The sequence below is a fragment of the Lutjanus erythropterus genome, chromosome 18, assembly GCF_056507025.1.
Source record: "Lutjanus erythropterus isolate fLutEry1 chromosome 18, fLutEry1.hap2, whole genome shotgun sequence".
Lineage (NCBI taxonomy): Eukaryota > Metazoa > Chordata > Actinopteri > Lutjaniformes > Lutjanidae > Lutjanus > Lutjanus erythropterus.
The window spans coordinates 8414201-8430135 of NC_139334.1; the positions used below are offsets into that span (position 1 = coordinate 8414201).

Genomic DNA, 15935 nt, shown 5'->3' on the forward strand with positions numbered 1-15935 from the left:
ACAGTGAATTACACTGTCACATTGTTGAAAACAAAAGTTGAGAAAACTGTGAAATGTTAAGCTCCCTTCGCTAGATTTTTTTTAGTTTTGAATCAAATTCTTAAGTTTTGGAATAAACTAAAAGATTTGCCGACCTTTAAAATTTCAAGATAATTTACTTTTCTTCTTCAAATCAACTTGAATCTTTCAATTTTTTGTATTCAAAAAAATGTTCACAGTTAGCCGTGAACCTGATTTGTCACATTTTTGGTGCTTTAAAATAGTTGCACTTGAAAATATTAAATTATTAACCACTATACACCTTCCTTCAATGAGTTTACTGAACAGTTTTTTTGGGGGTTTTTTAAACACATTTCTGGAGGTTTCTAAAACTCCAGGAAGAAAAGTGCATTACTCTAAATAAGTACATTATCTCAACAAAATGTTATCAGTTGGTAAAACTTAAACAAAACTTAAGAGTTTGAGTTGGGCGCAAAACTCAAACATCTATTGATGTAAGTTGCTTTGAAATTTTGAGTCAACTTTTTCTTTTTTTACAGTGTCCAGTTATTACTAAATTCATCAAAAACACCGAGAATATGAATGACATCTCTTTGAAACCATGTACCTGATTATACACGTGTAAATGAGAAAAACACATGTGAAAAACGGTTTCTAAACCAGCATGGTTTACCTCAGGATTAGTCTTCACCTTGGCGCTGTGTGTGACGTCACCGCCTCCTCCTGGGTCGGCTCCTCCCCCCTCCAAACTCAAACGCAGCTGCGCCATCTCTCCTTTGTCCATTGAAGACGACAGAAGAACGACTTCCAACGGAGACCGCGGGAGGACGTTCCAGCTCGACCGTGCACGCCACTATCGGACCCTGCCGTTATTTACGTAACTGCAGTCTCGGTTGAGGCGAAGCTAACGAACCCAGCGAGGCTTTGTTTGGTTTTTTTTTTTCCAGCCGCGCTAGCGTCTTAGCGAGTGCTAATAAGAGCAAATTTGAGTCCGCCATAGCGTCGAGCCCGGCACAGAAGAAAAATCAAAATGGAAGACACCAAATACCTCCCGGAGCTCCTGGCTGAGAAGGACAGTTTGGATTCATCGTTCACACACGCCATGAAGCTCATTTCTGCAGGTAATGTGATTTTCCCCCCTTTTTTTGTTAGTTTACAGAGGCCGGCAGTGAGCTAACGGCAGCCCGCCGGCGTGAGGCCTACAGTGCAGAGCGGCCGACTGAGGCCTGAACAATGGTGCAAGAAACACGTGGTCACAGCGATGTGGGTCAAAGCCTCTCCGATGAAAATGTACCAGGGGTTGATTAATTAATCTAGCAGTTAACCTTTTAGATGAGATATATATGCATATTCTTTATCAATGCATGAAGCGGTCTCGTTGAATGAGACGCAAGCACCAGAGTTCATTGAATGATCTGGAAAGTCCGGACGACTCCCTCATTTTCTGCAAGTTTGGCGTTACGTCTGTTAATTATACATCATTTAATACAGAAACGCACTTAAAATCGTGTTCTCTAGAGCACCGAAAACACTTAAGAAATACTGATACCGATATTACAGTGGGTAAATGACGACGATACTGATTGATACTCCGTTGGGAAGCGGTCGAACAAAAGGGGCTTTGTTTTGGCTGGCTTCGACGGGATCACCTGAGATCAACGAAGCAATTTGTCCTATTTTTGGCGTGTATTGTAAATTTCGTTCATTATAGCTCAGTCCACGTGCTTAAAAACCTTTTTCTTGCCTGCAGAGATCGAGAGGATCCAGAAGGGTGAGACCAAGAAAGAGCCAGAAGGAAAGGAAACATATCTGGACCTGTTTGCTACCAAGAATCTAAAACTCAAAGAGCGAGTACTCATTCCTACCAAGCAGTACCCGAGGGTGAGTATTTTCTTTAACCTTTGGTTATTGACTATTGTCTCTAGTTCCCGGGGTGGGGGCAGTCAACTGTGTTGAGTGACTCTTGCATGAACCCAGTGGGACTTAGATTTTATTGATACAGTTATCTTTTGTTCACTCTGTGGTTAATGTTGTATAATGGAGCCATTCCTCTCCCCAGCTTGCTTGGCCTTGAAATGTAAACACCATTTGCTCAAGTGTGTGTACATCAATCTCATTAATCCTGTTTCTTATTGGTGCGCCCCCTCTTCTGACAATTTTGCTGTCCTAGAATTAGTCAAGTCATGCGCCCAGTGCCCTACTAAGCTTGTTTCTGCAAGAGCAGTTTTGCAGTTGTGTAAAAGTGCAGTTTGAGGAGGTGGTCTGTGGCAGCCACTGAAGCCAAAAAAGGAATATTTTGTTCTGAATCTTGACAACTGCCACCCAATTTCACGCTGCACCTGCTCATCCTGTTTAATGGTAACAAAAAGTAATAGAATGCTGCAATTTTACTCATATTTCCTACAGGTTAACTTTGTTGGTAAGCTTTTGGGACCTCAGGGCAGCACAATCAAGAGACTTCAGGAAGAGACTGGTGCCAAAATTTCAGTTCTGGGTAAAGGTTCCATGAGGGACAAGAATAAGGTAAGTTTCCCCCCTGAAGTTGCCCCCTTTGTTACTCGTGCAGCTGATGTTTTGTGCGTTAATTGTCATTTGTATTGTCAGGAGGAGGAGCTGAGGAAGGGCGGTGAGGCTAAATATGCTCATTTGGCCATGGAGTTGCATGTGTTCATCGAGGTGATGGCACCCATCCCAGAAGCCTATCTCCGCATGGCTCATGCCATGGAGGAGGTCAAGAAGTTCCTTATCCCAGTATGTATCCTACTTATACTATTACTCCTACTACGGTTTGCGTTCTGTATATGCAAACAATTTCTTCCGGCTACCCCAGGGGACCACCAAGCATATTACACCGTTTTTGTTTCCTCTGTAGGAACCTGGTGAGCATGACCCATACATGGATCCTCACTTCTTGAATGGATCCCAGGATGGTTCAGCCAGGGGCCGTGGCGGTCACATGGGACGAGGCAGAGGCGGCCCACCTGGTGCCGGAGGACCAAGGTAGGAGCCTGATTTGGGACAATAGCACAAACTTCTGCCATAGCATATTACAGCAGCAGTTCTTTATAGGCCACATGCCCCATTCTGCACAGGTTGATGCACCCCAAACCCCCACACCTTCTAAAAAATAAACATGGCCTATTTAAAGCTGTTACTATGGTGACGGTGGTGCATTCAGATGCTGTTAAAATATTGCAACAAACTGAATTGCAGTTGTTGGACTTGGATGTGTGAGTAGGCCCAGTAACCTATTGGTAGTAACACAAATACCGAAGTTATACTACTCCGTTTTTCCTCTTGCACAAGTTATTACTCTTAGTCTTATGCTTCCATAGCCATTTTCAATTATCTCAATGTACAACCTGGCTAACTTTCCACAGGGGACGAGGAATGCCACGTGGAGGCCCCCGAGGAGCAATGCGTGGCGGAGCTCCACGGGGAGGACTAGGACGAGGCAACGCTCCTAGAGGTGCACCATCTGGTCGGGGTGGACCACCTTCTGCTCCCAACAGAGGAGGTTCTGCTGCCCGCTCCAGACCCCCTGCAGCAGGTGCTCCAAGGATGCTTCCCTCTGCAGCCATGTCCCACCAGCAGGGTCCTCCTTCAGGGTCTCAGCCTAAAGGTGATGGCTACGAGGACTATGTAAGTACACAATATGCCCTTTTAATAAATGGTGGGGACTTTTGTTTGTCACAATAGTTGTGACTCACTTGACATTGTCTTATTTTCTTTCTAGCCTCCATATGATGAGGCGTATGCAGAGCCTGGCTATGAAGGATATGATAGTTACTATAGTCAGCAACCTGCACCTGCGTAAGTCAAATTAATTTGGGCGACTTTATCTGCCCATTTAATCTATTTTAGTTTGAGATGTTCTGTATTAATGCTTATTTTTTTTCACCCACAGGGATACTGAATATTACGACTACGGACACGGAGAAGCCCCAGACGCATCATATGAACCTTATGGTAAGATAGAATTGACATCCATTTTGTCTTACTTTGTACACATTATAGTAGTAGTAGAAGTTTTTATTAATAAAAATGGAATGGCAAAACTAACAGCAAAGCTTTGAATATACTTTCATACAGGCAGTAACTTGAAAAATTGCAAATTACACAATTTAAAATGATTGGCATTAATCTAAAGAATAAGAAAAAACAGACACACCTCAAAACCTTTTTCAGACAAATGGAGCAAAGTCTAAGATTAGTATTTGCTGTAGGCATCTAGATGGTCAGCTAGTCTAGAGAATTAATTCAACGAGCAGTCTCCTGTCTGCCTGACTAGAACATTAACCGATGTTTGGCGTTTGTCCTTGTAGCTCAAGATGACTGGGACAACTCATGGTCAAACTCTGGGGGCGGAGGCAAAGCCCCAGCATCCAGGCAATCAAAAGGAGCATACAGAGAGCATCCATATGGAAGATACTGAACGGCTACTACTGGTAGAGAGTTGCTATGACAACTGTCTCAGATTGTAACTCTCTGAACGTTTTCAAAAGTAATTTCCCTCTCGTCTGCTCCCTTTTTTTTTATTGTTTATTTTATTTTTGTGTTTTTTTTTAAAAAACTTGGTATAGAGACATTTTGTTGGATGTATCATAGAGTGCCAGAGGAGACCAGAGCGCAAGGTTTTTTCATTGTTTATACCTGTTCCCATTTTTAGTGTTTGTTTCAGTTGCGTAGTTGGCAGTTAAGGTCCTAGAGACATAAACTTAACAAAGGAACAAGAGTGACATTTTAGTGATATTTGATGGTTATCGTTTCATTTAATTGTTCCTGAAAAAATGTGATTGTGGCGATAAACTCCTCTCACGTAGGCTGCATTTTTAAAGTCCTTCATGACTGGACAAAAATTATTCATAATGCCTCAATGTAACTTTACTATAACTAGAATAGATTTAGTTGCAAACTCAAATACAGCACTGAGCTGTTTTGATTAACAACAAAAGTCTCTTGTTTTTACTACAATACAAATCTAGTCTTCTGAAGTTACAGAATCTCCTAAAATACTATTTGAAATCCATTTGACAAAGAAAAAAAATGCTTCTATTTTTGGCACCCTGTACAATTGGTATATTAAGATCTGTCGTACTATTACTTGCAAAATCATCGCTTATGATCGAATTCTTGTAAAGCTTTGAAGGATTAACAATCTTTACTGTGTGTAAGAAAGGCTGCAGCCAACTCAATATTTTGTACATAAGCTTAGGACAACTGTGTATGCTTTAAGCCGTGTCGTCTCCAAAATGCATAATGCTTGTGTACCTTTGGCTAAATAGGATACTAAATATATTCCAAAATGTTTTTCTGCAGTGCGTGTTTCAATAAAGTTTCTAGTTTCTTTTTAATCAATCTAAACATGGTATTTTGCCTTTGTTGTACCAAAGGAACGCCTTCAGTTTGTGAAAGTGGTCCTCAGTGGTTTCTCTCAACAACGCTGAGTAAGCTGTATGTATACCACGTCAGCCTGACGACAAAAAAAAAAAAACAAAAGCAGTGTTTGGACAATGAGCTTATCCTCTTCGTCTGTCATCAAAACCACTCTAAATGACACTTGTAATGTCACCTTCAAAAACTAATAAAGCTCATCATTCCTTGAGGTAATGTGCTGCCAAATACATGTTTGACTTTGAGATTGATATAGTGCTTTAACATGTATTGTCATTAATATTTAGTTAGTGTATCTTATCTATTCAAGCTCTCAAGAGAGCAATGTATCTTCAGCCACTTGAAATAACTGAATTTCAACAGTATTTCAAATCAAGCTTGCAGGGATCTTACTTGACTTTGATGCAAAGTCATGCTGGCTGGTTTTTATAAAAGAAAAAAATCGCAGAGGAGAGGATTCTAAAAGCCTAAAGATCGCCACAAGAAGGTAAAACTAACCCCAACACTCATTTGTTAGATTTTTGTTTTTATTTCTGTGCAAAACATCCAAGTAATGCAAGTCATCAAAACATATCCAAAACATTGAAGTACAAAATTATGCTATCTGTAGTTATATTCCGAGCAAAATAAGCCGTACAAAACAATCAGAAATGGTTGTGATGCAACTCTTGCTCAAATAAAACCAATAATGATCTCATTCATTTCACTCAATACTTACCAATTTCCATCTTGATAATTTCTGTAGAATGTAGATTAATGAAAATTACTAGTACTGCACTCAAAGCGTTAAAACATCCCATTGGTGGACACAAAACTCTTCAGCTTGAGTTGCATGATTACTTTTGTAGTATAAAGTTAGTGTTGCATGTTGTTGTTGTCCACTGTGTAAATGTGAGCACTGGTGTGTCCAAGATCTCACTTCTCTTTCTCTTCTTAGGTTGTCAGAGAACTGTGTAGGTGCAGTTGGCACATTGAATTCCTGTTTACCGGGCATTTAAGGTCAGTTGGAAAAGACATCGGGTAACACTGTATAATAACAGCATTAATAAATGGTAAATAAAAAGTTAAATATGTTTTAGATTATTATTTTTTATTATTTTAGGGTTTACAACTCAATTGTTAATCATAAAGAAACCTGTGAAGAAACAACTTTAACTAGAAATTTACAATTTATTAATGACTGTAAAGTGTTAACAGGAGGGGCAGATGAGCATTGGCCTAGACTTGTGATGACTAAATTTGTCTCTTGTCTTTTCACAGGTCTGTTTGAAAGTCCCTGGAAAGAGCAGAGGTCTTGGCAGTGTCTCTGAGACTGATTGCTTCTTTATCCCTCAAGGGATTTGTCTGGTTTAAAAAAAAAAAAAAGTGTGGAGGGAGGGAGCTTTTGCCATCACTACTGAGGAAGTGCTCCACTCCTCTGAAATACTGCTGCTCCAGTAATAAATGTTTTTTTTTGTTTTTTTTTTATTGAATGTGACCAATTTTACAATATTTTTACACTGAACACATTTTAATTGTTTTTTATGAAAAAGAAAATAAAGTTTTTAATTTATAGCTGGGTTTTCATTCCGAGTCTTGCTTTTCAGGCTGGTCCTACATTATATACACACAGACCCTATTTTCATTTACCGTATGTTGTGTTGTTTGGACTGCATTAAGTACAAGAATGAGAATTTACCAAAGATAAGCTACTGCATGTGTTCATCATTTTCAGCTTGAAGACCTGGAAGAAGCAGCTTTGCAGCCCATGTAACATTTATCAACTAAGAAATAAGGTGTTTGGTAGAACAGACCAGGTTTTATACTTGCATACTGTACCTCATTGCCAAGCAGTTGCACATACACAACAGGTCTTGATACTGAACTGAGTTTCTGCTACCATGTGTAGTGGTTATGATTTGGAGAATGAGCCCACAGTTGTGGTGTCAGCTGGTTTGGTGAAAGAGGCCTTTGGCACCTGAGAGGGAAAAAGTACAACCTCTGACATTAATAGCCAGTGTGTGGCCCAAAAACAATACTGAAAATATGTTAGGGCTAGGTTCCAGTTTTCCCAGTTTGTACACTTATAAGTCATACTTCATATGAATTCAAGTCAAGCAAAAGCAAACTCAGTGATTACATTTCCAAGATTATGGTGAGAGAGACTGAAGCAAAACAGATGTGATGTTTTAAATGCAGAGTTCACACAGCAGAGCAGCACCAGTGGCGATCTGATCTCTTTTATGATCCTGTAGTGTTATTACAAAGGATTCAAGCTGCAACAGTCAATTGAAAGAAAACTGTTTTAAATTTGATTAGTTGGAGTTTTTTTTGTTTTTTTTAAACTAGAAATGTTAAACAGTTGCTGGTTCCAGCTGGATTTGCTGCTTTTATTTGTCATTTATAATCATAAATATGTAGTATAAGATCAGTCAACAAAAACAGTAATGCAACACTTGCTTTTGCTCCCATTTCATTCAGTTCATATAAAGATCTATATAAAGATAAAGGTTTATTTCTCTCAAATTTTAATCACCCATTTGTTAAAATCCATGTCGGTGAGCACATCCATGCAGGGGTGGTATGTAGAGATGCTGATTGAACAGCTGGATTACTGCACGTTGACTGGGACTGGTCACAATAAAAGGCCACTCTAAAATGTGTACTGTTATTTTGAAATCTGAACTATGGCTTTTTCACATTTGGCTACAGATAACATTTTTTTTTTCAGGAGGGAAGGACACTACCCTGACATTCTTTCTATCATCAACCATAACCAATCTTCATGCCTAAACCTAATCAACCAAACTAACCAAAGGCAACGAGCCAATCAGGCACATTGGAATCTGTAGCTCTATGTGAAGTAGCCACACCTGTCAGGTGTACTTTTTTTTTTTTTTTTGACCAAATGTGTGAACAAAGTTTTAGGGAAATAAACCTTTTGTTTGCACAGAATCAGTCTTATTTATTTTAATGCAACTCATGGAAAATGAGAGCAACAACAAAAGTACTGAGCTCTCGCGTGTATATTTTCTATCATAACACAATGCTTCCCCTTCCTTGTTGTTTGAAAATCGGCGGAATATCCCTTTAAATGACTCTCCTCCCACAGGTCGCCAACATATCCGCGCCCCCATCTATCAGCGGCTAGTTTCACATCAACAATGACTGTCTCGGCTGATTTCAGAGAAAAGCACAGCAGCATTTCAACAAATCTCCTGCAGATTTACTGTGTTTAGGTTGTTGTGTGTGCAGCGGAGCAGCTCGAGACCCAGACTGCACACACTGACTCCGGTAAGATCACATTTATCTCGTCTAGCCTGTTAGGTCGGTAGGCTGCTTAGAAGCTAACCTAGCTAACAGAGACAGCTAGCCTAGGCCTCAATCTTTGTATTAAATCAAGCATGGTCTTGGCGGACAGCTCGAGTCCGTCCTCATTGTGGTGGTCCACGTTGTTTTGTCCCCCCAGCCTCATGTCTCGAACTGAAGCGGCTCTCGTGGGATATTTGACCCAAGAACAGAGCAAATGATGAAGCAGCTATGCTAGCTCGTAATGCCAGCTTCCGCAAAAGAAACTTGCACCATATTAAGGGATGCTATGCGGCTAGTTACAAGTATATTTAGTGCTAGCTGTTTGTGATGCATGTTTATGAGGGAGATTTTCTGCAGGTTATCGGATCTATTCGGCATTGATCGTGTTATGATGGGCAGTAAATCTCCAGAGAGCTCAGATGTATTTATGCTAACATGCGTTTGTTTTGACTGTGAGCACCACTCCTTTTATTATCAGCTTCATGGGTGTCAAACTAATTTTAGTTAATGGGCCACATACAGCCCAGTTTAATTTCTGTCCCCTTTAAGTGCACAGAAGTAAAAAATACATTCTGAAAATGTTCACAAATAATGAACTTTTAATATATGTATGCATTTTACATGTATGTGCAGTTTCAGTCACTCTGCGGTCATTCTGTGCTTTACAATATACAGATGAGAGTTTAATCGATATATCTCCTCAATACTGGACTATAACAGCAATATCGGTTTATATCGTATTGGCACAGATATGTAAACTATTTTTTTTAATGGAACATAATGCAGATTTTTATTTCTAAGCTTTTTAGGGAGCATTTTATGTATATTTGATCATTTGTCTTAATTAAACTTTAATAAATACATATGTTTTTCTCTAATTGTATTTTTAAATTCATTATTATGTATAATTATTGCTAGTAAAAGTTAACAGTTTCAGTGTTAAACTGTAAAATATCCTGCCTCTATTACATATCTTTGTTTGAATTGTTAGTCACTTTTGAACGATCATTACAAAGAAATTTGTGTTAAATATGTATATTCTGTATTTTGTATGTTGTATCTTATGTAAAGAATATTGGCTGATCTATGGGAATCAGAATTTTTTTTACTCCCTCATGTCAGTATCAGCCCCCAAAATCCAGTATTTGTCAACCTCAGGCTCAGTTTTTCATTATTCAGTCAGTCTACTGTCATCACATGTGCATTACAACATACACATCACACTGAATCTAGAAATGTACAAACTATGTATTCTGGAACCGAACAATAAAATTCTTTATAATTTGAACAAATTATTTGAATTTTCCAGACATTTCCACTCCTCTGTAGAGCTGCATTATATGGTCAAAAAATTTATTGCGATTTTTAATTTTTTTAATTGCCATTTATTTTGATTGCAATATGATTCTTGAGTAATGAGAATGATCATTTTTGCATCACAAATTTAATTTTTTACTAAAAGAAAAAACATCATGTTGATATAACATCTGTTGGAATCTGTACCAACCAAACATGTTTTCCTATAGCTGGAGAACAGGACTTGTTGGTCAGGACATCTCTGCAGCATTACAGTACTTCATTATAATGAAATTGCAAGTTCTACAATTTGGATATTGCACTTCGCCATATTGCAATTTCACTAACATTCTGATTCATTCTGCAGCCCTAGTCAAGATCTAGATATTCTCTTAATTTTCCAAACATTTCCACCCCTGTGTAGTATGTCTGCATTTTATCGCTAAAAATTTGATGCAGATTATTTTGCACTGAAGCTGCTGATTGACAAGTATTAATTGTTTTCAAAGAGAGAGCTGTATTCTGGTCTGGAATTAATGACATCTCTGCATTTTTTTTTTTTACACTTTGCAGAGTCATTCAGTGGGTTGGATTGGACCCACGTGTTTGACACCCTGGTGGAGTCCAACCACTGTCCAAAATAAAATGTCATCATTAACTAATGATTGATAAATTCTACCTTGTGTGATACATAGAGCACATACTGTTTTGGTTGGCTGGTGAAATTTGATAATTCACTGGTTTTGGACTCTGGTGATACAGATTATGCAGTGATGTAAATCATTTACACCCATCACTCAGTAAATATTAGGACATGTTTGTTAGATAGTCCAGATCAGCCCTGCTGGATCACAGCGTGTCTGACCTGATCTCGTGTTGTAAACAGGTGCAAGAACAAGGAGAGCGACCATAAAACGAGACACACAGCTGGAAGAAGTGGGCCGCGGGTGTGTCTGCGATGGCTGGTGGAAGGAGAGGGGCGAACCGTACCACATACTGCAGGCCTCCACTCAGCAGCGAACCAGGCTCGGTCAGCAATGGCAACCACTCGACCAGCTCCCCGGTCACAGGGGTGAGATCTCGTACGAGGTGAGTCGAGCTCTGATGCACTGCTGCTGCTGCACACACACTGATAGAGTAAAGAGTCATGAAGTCACTTCCTCTTATCTATCACCTGAGTATGTCGTACTCCGGTTATCCCACATTGTAACAGATTTCTATAGAGTATGTTATGACAAAAGTTTTTGTTTTTTTCTGTGCAGGAATGGTTCGGGGACATGCATGTCCAGCCCGCCGCTGGCAGCGCAGACGGTGGTTCCTCTGAAGCACTGCAAGATCCCAGAGTTGTCTGTGGATCGTAACGTGCTGTTTGAGCTCCATCTCTTTTTCTGCCACCTCATCGCCCTCTTTGTCCATTATGTCAACATCTACAAGACGGTGTGGTGGTACCCGCCGTCACACCCTCCCTCACACACATCACTGGTCAGTACACAGCAGGACATTAACTGATGATCATGTTTATTGTAGTTTTCAGTTATTATTGGGCTGCTGTAAATCACTGTATGTCTGTTGTTCTGATATTTGCATATTTTCCTGCAGTCGGTGTGGTGACTACTAATCCTGAATCAATTATATTATTTACAGAACTTTCACCTCATTGATTATAACATGCTGGTGTTCACAATCATCATACTGGCGAGGAGGTTAATTGCAGCAATTGTTAAAGAGGTAAGAATTGTATTTTTTGTGCCTACCTTTCCAGATTTAAAGGGATTGTTTAGATTATTTAGTGTGTGGTTGTATGAGGCACTTATCTATAATCTGTCTGTTTGTGTGTGTGTGTGTGTGTGTGTACATGTATAATCAGGTCTTCCAGGAAATGAGGGCTACATCTTTCAAGCTCAATTCCAACCTGCAAAGTAGTGTTTGCCAACCAAAACTTGTTTTCAAACACATTTGATAAGCAGCTCAGTGGTATCTAAGTAATGATAGATGGAAAAGATATGCAGGGACCGAAACAACTGAGGCTGTCTAACACAAACTATGAAATACAAGCAATATATAATAAGATGTGTGGTAAACATGGACACATCAAACATATTTTCTAATTGGACTCAGGTTATGGAAGAAATTATCATGGAAATGTTGGTTTGTTACCAAGAGAGTCAGTGGAAGGAGAGTGTGACTGTCCCTCAGCTTTTAGCTCACATTCAGGCAGAGGCGCCTTGAAGCAAGTCATCACTAGAAGGATCGAATGAATGATCTGTGGGAAACCGTGCTTTCCGCTCCCTATCGTTCCCTCTAAACCAAGCAAACTTCCCTTGGTTAAATCAATAATTTTACCTTACAGAACATCTAAGTGGCAGAACTGCTGCATCCTCGAGCTGTTAGTGTTTTTTTGTGTCTTTTTTAAAACACAAAAGCTCACAATAAAACCCCAAAGTCACGCAATAACACAAACGAACTATGAGATAGAGGCAGCAGTGGTTCAGCAACTGCTGTACTCTGCAACATAAAATGAGTAATTTCACCCATGGAGTTTGGTTTGTTTGGAGAAAGGAGTATTTAGCTTATATAATGTTTCTTGTCAGAAAAGGCTGTCTAGCAGCAAGGTAGATTGTTCAGAATATTCTAAATATAGCATACACTTCAACTGATATTGTTTTTTAAATACATTTTTAAGTGGCTAAAATAGGTTCTCTTGCTGATGCTGTTCATTGCTTAGCTTCCGACTACACTGACTATTGATAAGTACCTTATACAACCCCACTTCAAATGTTCTTTCCATTTACTCTGTGTCCATTTTTATCGCCTCTTTGTTTCTCTCATACATATTTTATTGTGTTTGTATGTGTATTGAAATTATTCTAAATGCATTTGACTGTTGTGTCTCCCTCCTCGTCTCTCTTCCAGGCGTCACAGAGTGGGAAACTGTCCTTCCCTCACTCCATCTTTCTAGTGATGGCTCGCTTCGCTGTGCTGACGCTGACAGGCTGGAGCCTGTGCCGCTCCCTCATTTACCTCTTCCGAACCTACTCTGTCCTCAGCCTGCTCTTCCTCTGCTACCCGTGAGTATCCTCAGGAGCAACACAGATGGGTCTATTCACAGCAGATACACACTGACACTGCTGCCTGAAAGTGAGTTAGTTTTTCACCTAATAGCTGAGGGACGGTCACAGTCTCCTTTCACTGACTCGCTTGGTGGCGGCGTTGTCAAAATCTGCGCCTCAAACGTCCAATCGACACTCATTCCTCCAGGGTTTTCCCGGGCTGCCTTTGTATTATTGGCCGCTGTCTTTGTTGAAAGTTCCAGCAAAAATATGAAAGCTTTTTTAAACGCCTTTAATATCATGGCTTTATTTTGGCAGCTGCTATGACACGCTTATAACAAATATGTGCAGCAGAGGAATGTTGTATGAATGTTGTTCATACACATATTTGAAGTTCCGCTCATATTTCACAGATTGTGTTACACAGCTTCAGTCGTTTTGGTTCCTGCTGGTGTGTTTGTGTTCATATTTTCTCTATCAAATATGTCTGGAAAAATATATTTCTATGTAAGGTTGAAAAAAACATGATTTAAATTAGCAAAGTAATCATTCAAACCCTCTGTGCTTGTTATGCTTGCCGTTTGTTGTCTCTTGAACATTATAGTAAAGACCTCTATTTGAAATACTACTTTGTAACATTAAGTTTATTAAATATTAATAACTTAATGCAGGTTGGAATTAAGTTTCCTGGTAGACCTGATTGTATACTGTACTTTGTTTGCATACTGTTATCCACGGTGTCTGTGGTTGCAAACATTTTCAGCATTGATGACCCTTGTTTATCATCTATCTAGGGCTGCACCTAAGGATTGTTTTCATTATTGATTAATCTGCCGATAATTTTCACAATTAATCGTTTAGTCAAAAAAAAAAGTGAAAAATGCTAGTCACATTTCTTTTATGTATGTATATATGTTGTTTATTATGCACATATTTCTAAATACTTCTTATTTCTACTGTCTATTTCTTGTATTTTCTCTGTATTTATATATATATATTTCTATTCTTGAATGGGAGAAACTGTAATGTCACCCAGTCTTCCCCAGGCATCAATAAAGTATTTCTGATTCTGATTTTTGAGATTGTGAAATATAATTACAGTTTTGTTTTGTTTGTTTTTTGTTTTTTCCCAGATTCGGGATGTATATTCCATTCTTCCGCCTGAGCTGCGACTTCCGGCGAGCAGGTCCGCTCTCCCCCATCGCTAGCATTGGCTCCAAGGAGGTGGGCAGCATGGGCCGGGGCAGGGACTACTTGACTGTGCTGAAGGAGACATGGAAGCAGCACACCAGCCAGCTGTACGGTGTCCAGGCCATGCCAACCCACGCCTGCTGCCTCTCCCCAGATCTCATCCGTAAGGAGGTGGAGTACCTGAAGATGGACTTCAACTGGAGGATGAAGGAGGTGCTGGTCAGCTCGATGCTCAGTGCTTACTATGTGGCCTTTGTACCTGTCTGGTTTGTTAAGGTAAGAAACTGGTGGACTTGTTAAACATAACGGCATCATTTTATATGCTTTGATAATGCTTCTCAGACTGGGCTGCACCGATTAAGATTAATTTAATCAAAGATGATTTTTAAACAGAATTTAGCAGATCTAGGTTTAAAATGAGTAAATCCAGTCTTTCCTTTAACTTTCTTCATGGAACTTATTTTGCTCAATCGGTCTCAAAAGGTGGACATTTTAAAAGTTAAATCTCCTCAAGTGTAAGTTTAAAGTTGATATTGGATCATAGTTTAAACTGTAGTTTAAAGTTTTGGTGCAGCAGAAATAAATTTAGTCTTGGGTTAGAGTTAAAACTATACTCTAACTATACTTTAAATTTCAGTTAAGCCGTGATTTAATTTAAGGTTTAGCCATAATTTAAAAATTCACCCGACCCTCTCTCCGAGTCTTAATTTTTTCCTTCCTGTATATTTTCCTTCAGAGCACACAGTACGTGGACAAACGCTGGTCTTGTGAGCTCTTCATCCTGGTATCAGTCAGCACGTCAGTCATCCTCATGAGGCACCTGTTGCCACCTCGATACTGTGACCTGCTGCACAAAGCTGCAGCTCACCTGGGCTGCTGGCAGAAAGTAGACCCCTCACTCTGCTCCAATGTTCTTCAGCACATGTACGTACTGATGATGGTTTAGTACTGAGGTTCAGGTCCATATGAGTCCGATGCTAATCTGTCTTTGCTGTCTGTCTTTGCACAGATGGACGGAGGAATATATGTGGCCACAGGGAGTCCTGGTCAAACATAATAAGAATGTCTACAAGGCCATGGGTCACTACAATGTCGCAGTCCCGTCAGATGTGTCTCATTATCGCTTCTATGTGAGTATTTCTAAGCAGATGCTGCACTGAAGCAGCACGTTTTCAGAAATATTTCTGGAATTTTAAAAAGCCAGCGATTTGCACCACTTTCTCTGATGACATCCCGTCTCTCTTTTTCTCTTCAGTTCTTCTTCAACAAGCCTTTACGAATATTGAACATACTCATCATCCTGGAAGGTGCCATGATATTCTACCAGCTCTACTCACTGATATGTTCAGAAAAGTGGCATCAGACAATATCGCTGGCTCTGATCCTCTTTAGCAACTACTATGCCTTCTTCAAGCTGCTCAGAGACAGAATAGTCCTCGGAAAGGCATACTCGTACTCAAACAGCTCATCGGACCAGAAAGTCAGTTAGACTTTAAGTTATTATCGGCCGCATTCACTTTGGAACAACACAAACATGCCTAAGAGCTCTGTATTTTTTCTACAAACTGCATTTTGTGTCACATTTTTGTTCTGATCTGCCATAATAAAAAGAAATATTTTTGTATTACTTTAAAGGTTTGCTTTGGTTTTATTTGGTTGTAAAATCAGTCTATATTCTGTCCACAAGAGGCCTCTGTGTTTTTAAAAATGAAA

At 39.6% G+C, this 15935-nt stretch overlaps 2 protein-coding genes across 4 annotated transcripts; both read left to right on the top strand.

The window, feature by feature from the left end:
- Positions 1-753: 753 nt before the first annotated feature.
- Positions 754-6948, top strand: khdrbs1a (KH domain containing, RNA binding, signal transduction associated 1a). Of its 3 annotated transcripts, XR_014772261.1 has the most exons (11): positions 755-1121; positions 1751-1881; positions 2407-2523; positions 2605-2751; positions 2873-3000; positions 3381-3642; positions 3737-3813; positions 3908-3969; positions 4326-4504; positions 6332-6393; positions 6655-6948. XR_014772261.1 is itself a non-coding variant. In XM_084741775.1 (10 exons), exons 1-9 carry the CDS (start codon positions 1031-1033, stop codon positions 6349-6351), a joined length of 1035 nt encoding a protein of 344 aa, XP_084597901.1. In that variant the 5' UTR covers positions 754-1030; the 3' UTR covers positions 6352-6393; positions 6655-6948. The 3 variants fall into 3 exon arrangements, 2 of the variants coding, with proteins under 2 accessions (XP_084597901.1, XP_084597900.1); XM_084741775.1 differs by lacking the exon at positions 4326-4504 and having other exon boundaries at positions 754-1121; XM_084741774.1 differs by lacking the exons at positions 6332-6393; positions 6655-6948 and having other exon boundaries at positions 4326-5605.
- A 3894-nt stretch (positions 6949-10842) lies between these two features.
- tmem39b (transmembrane protein 39B) lies at positions 10843-15856 on the top strand. The gene is made up of 8 exons (XM_084741776.1): positions 10843-11070; positions 11244-11463; positions 11626-11709; positions 12895-13049; positions 14165-14498; positions 14959-15146; positions 15232-15352; positions 15478-15856. Exons 1-8 carry the CDS (start codon positions 10940-10942, stop codon positions 15709-15711), a joined length of 1467 nt encoding a protein of 488 aa, XP_084597902.1. The 5' UTR covers positions 10843-10939; the 3' UTR covers positions 15712-15856.
- Positions 15857-15935: the final 79 nt, after the last annotated feature.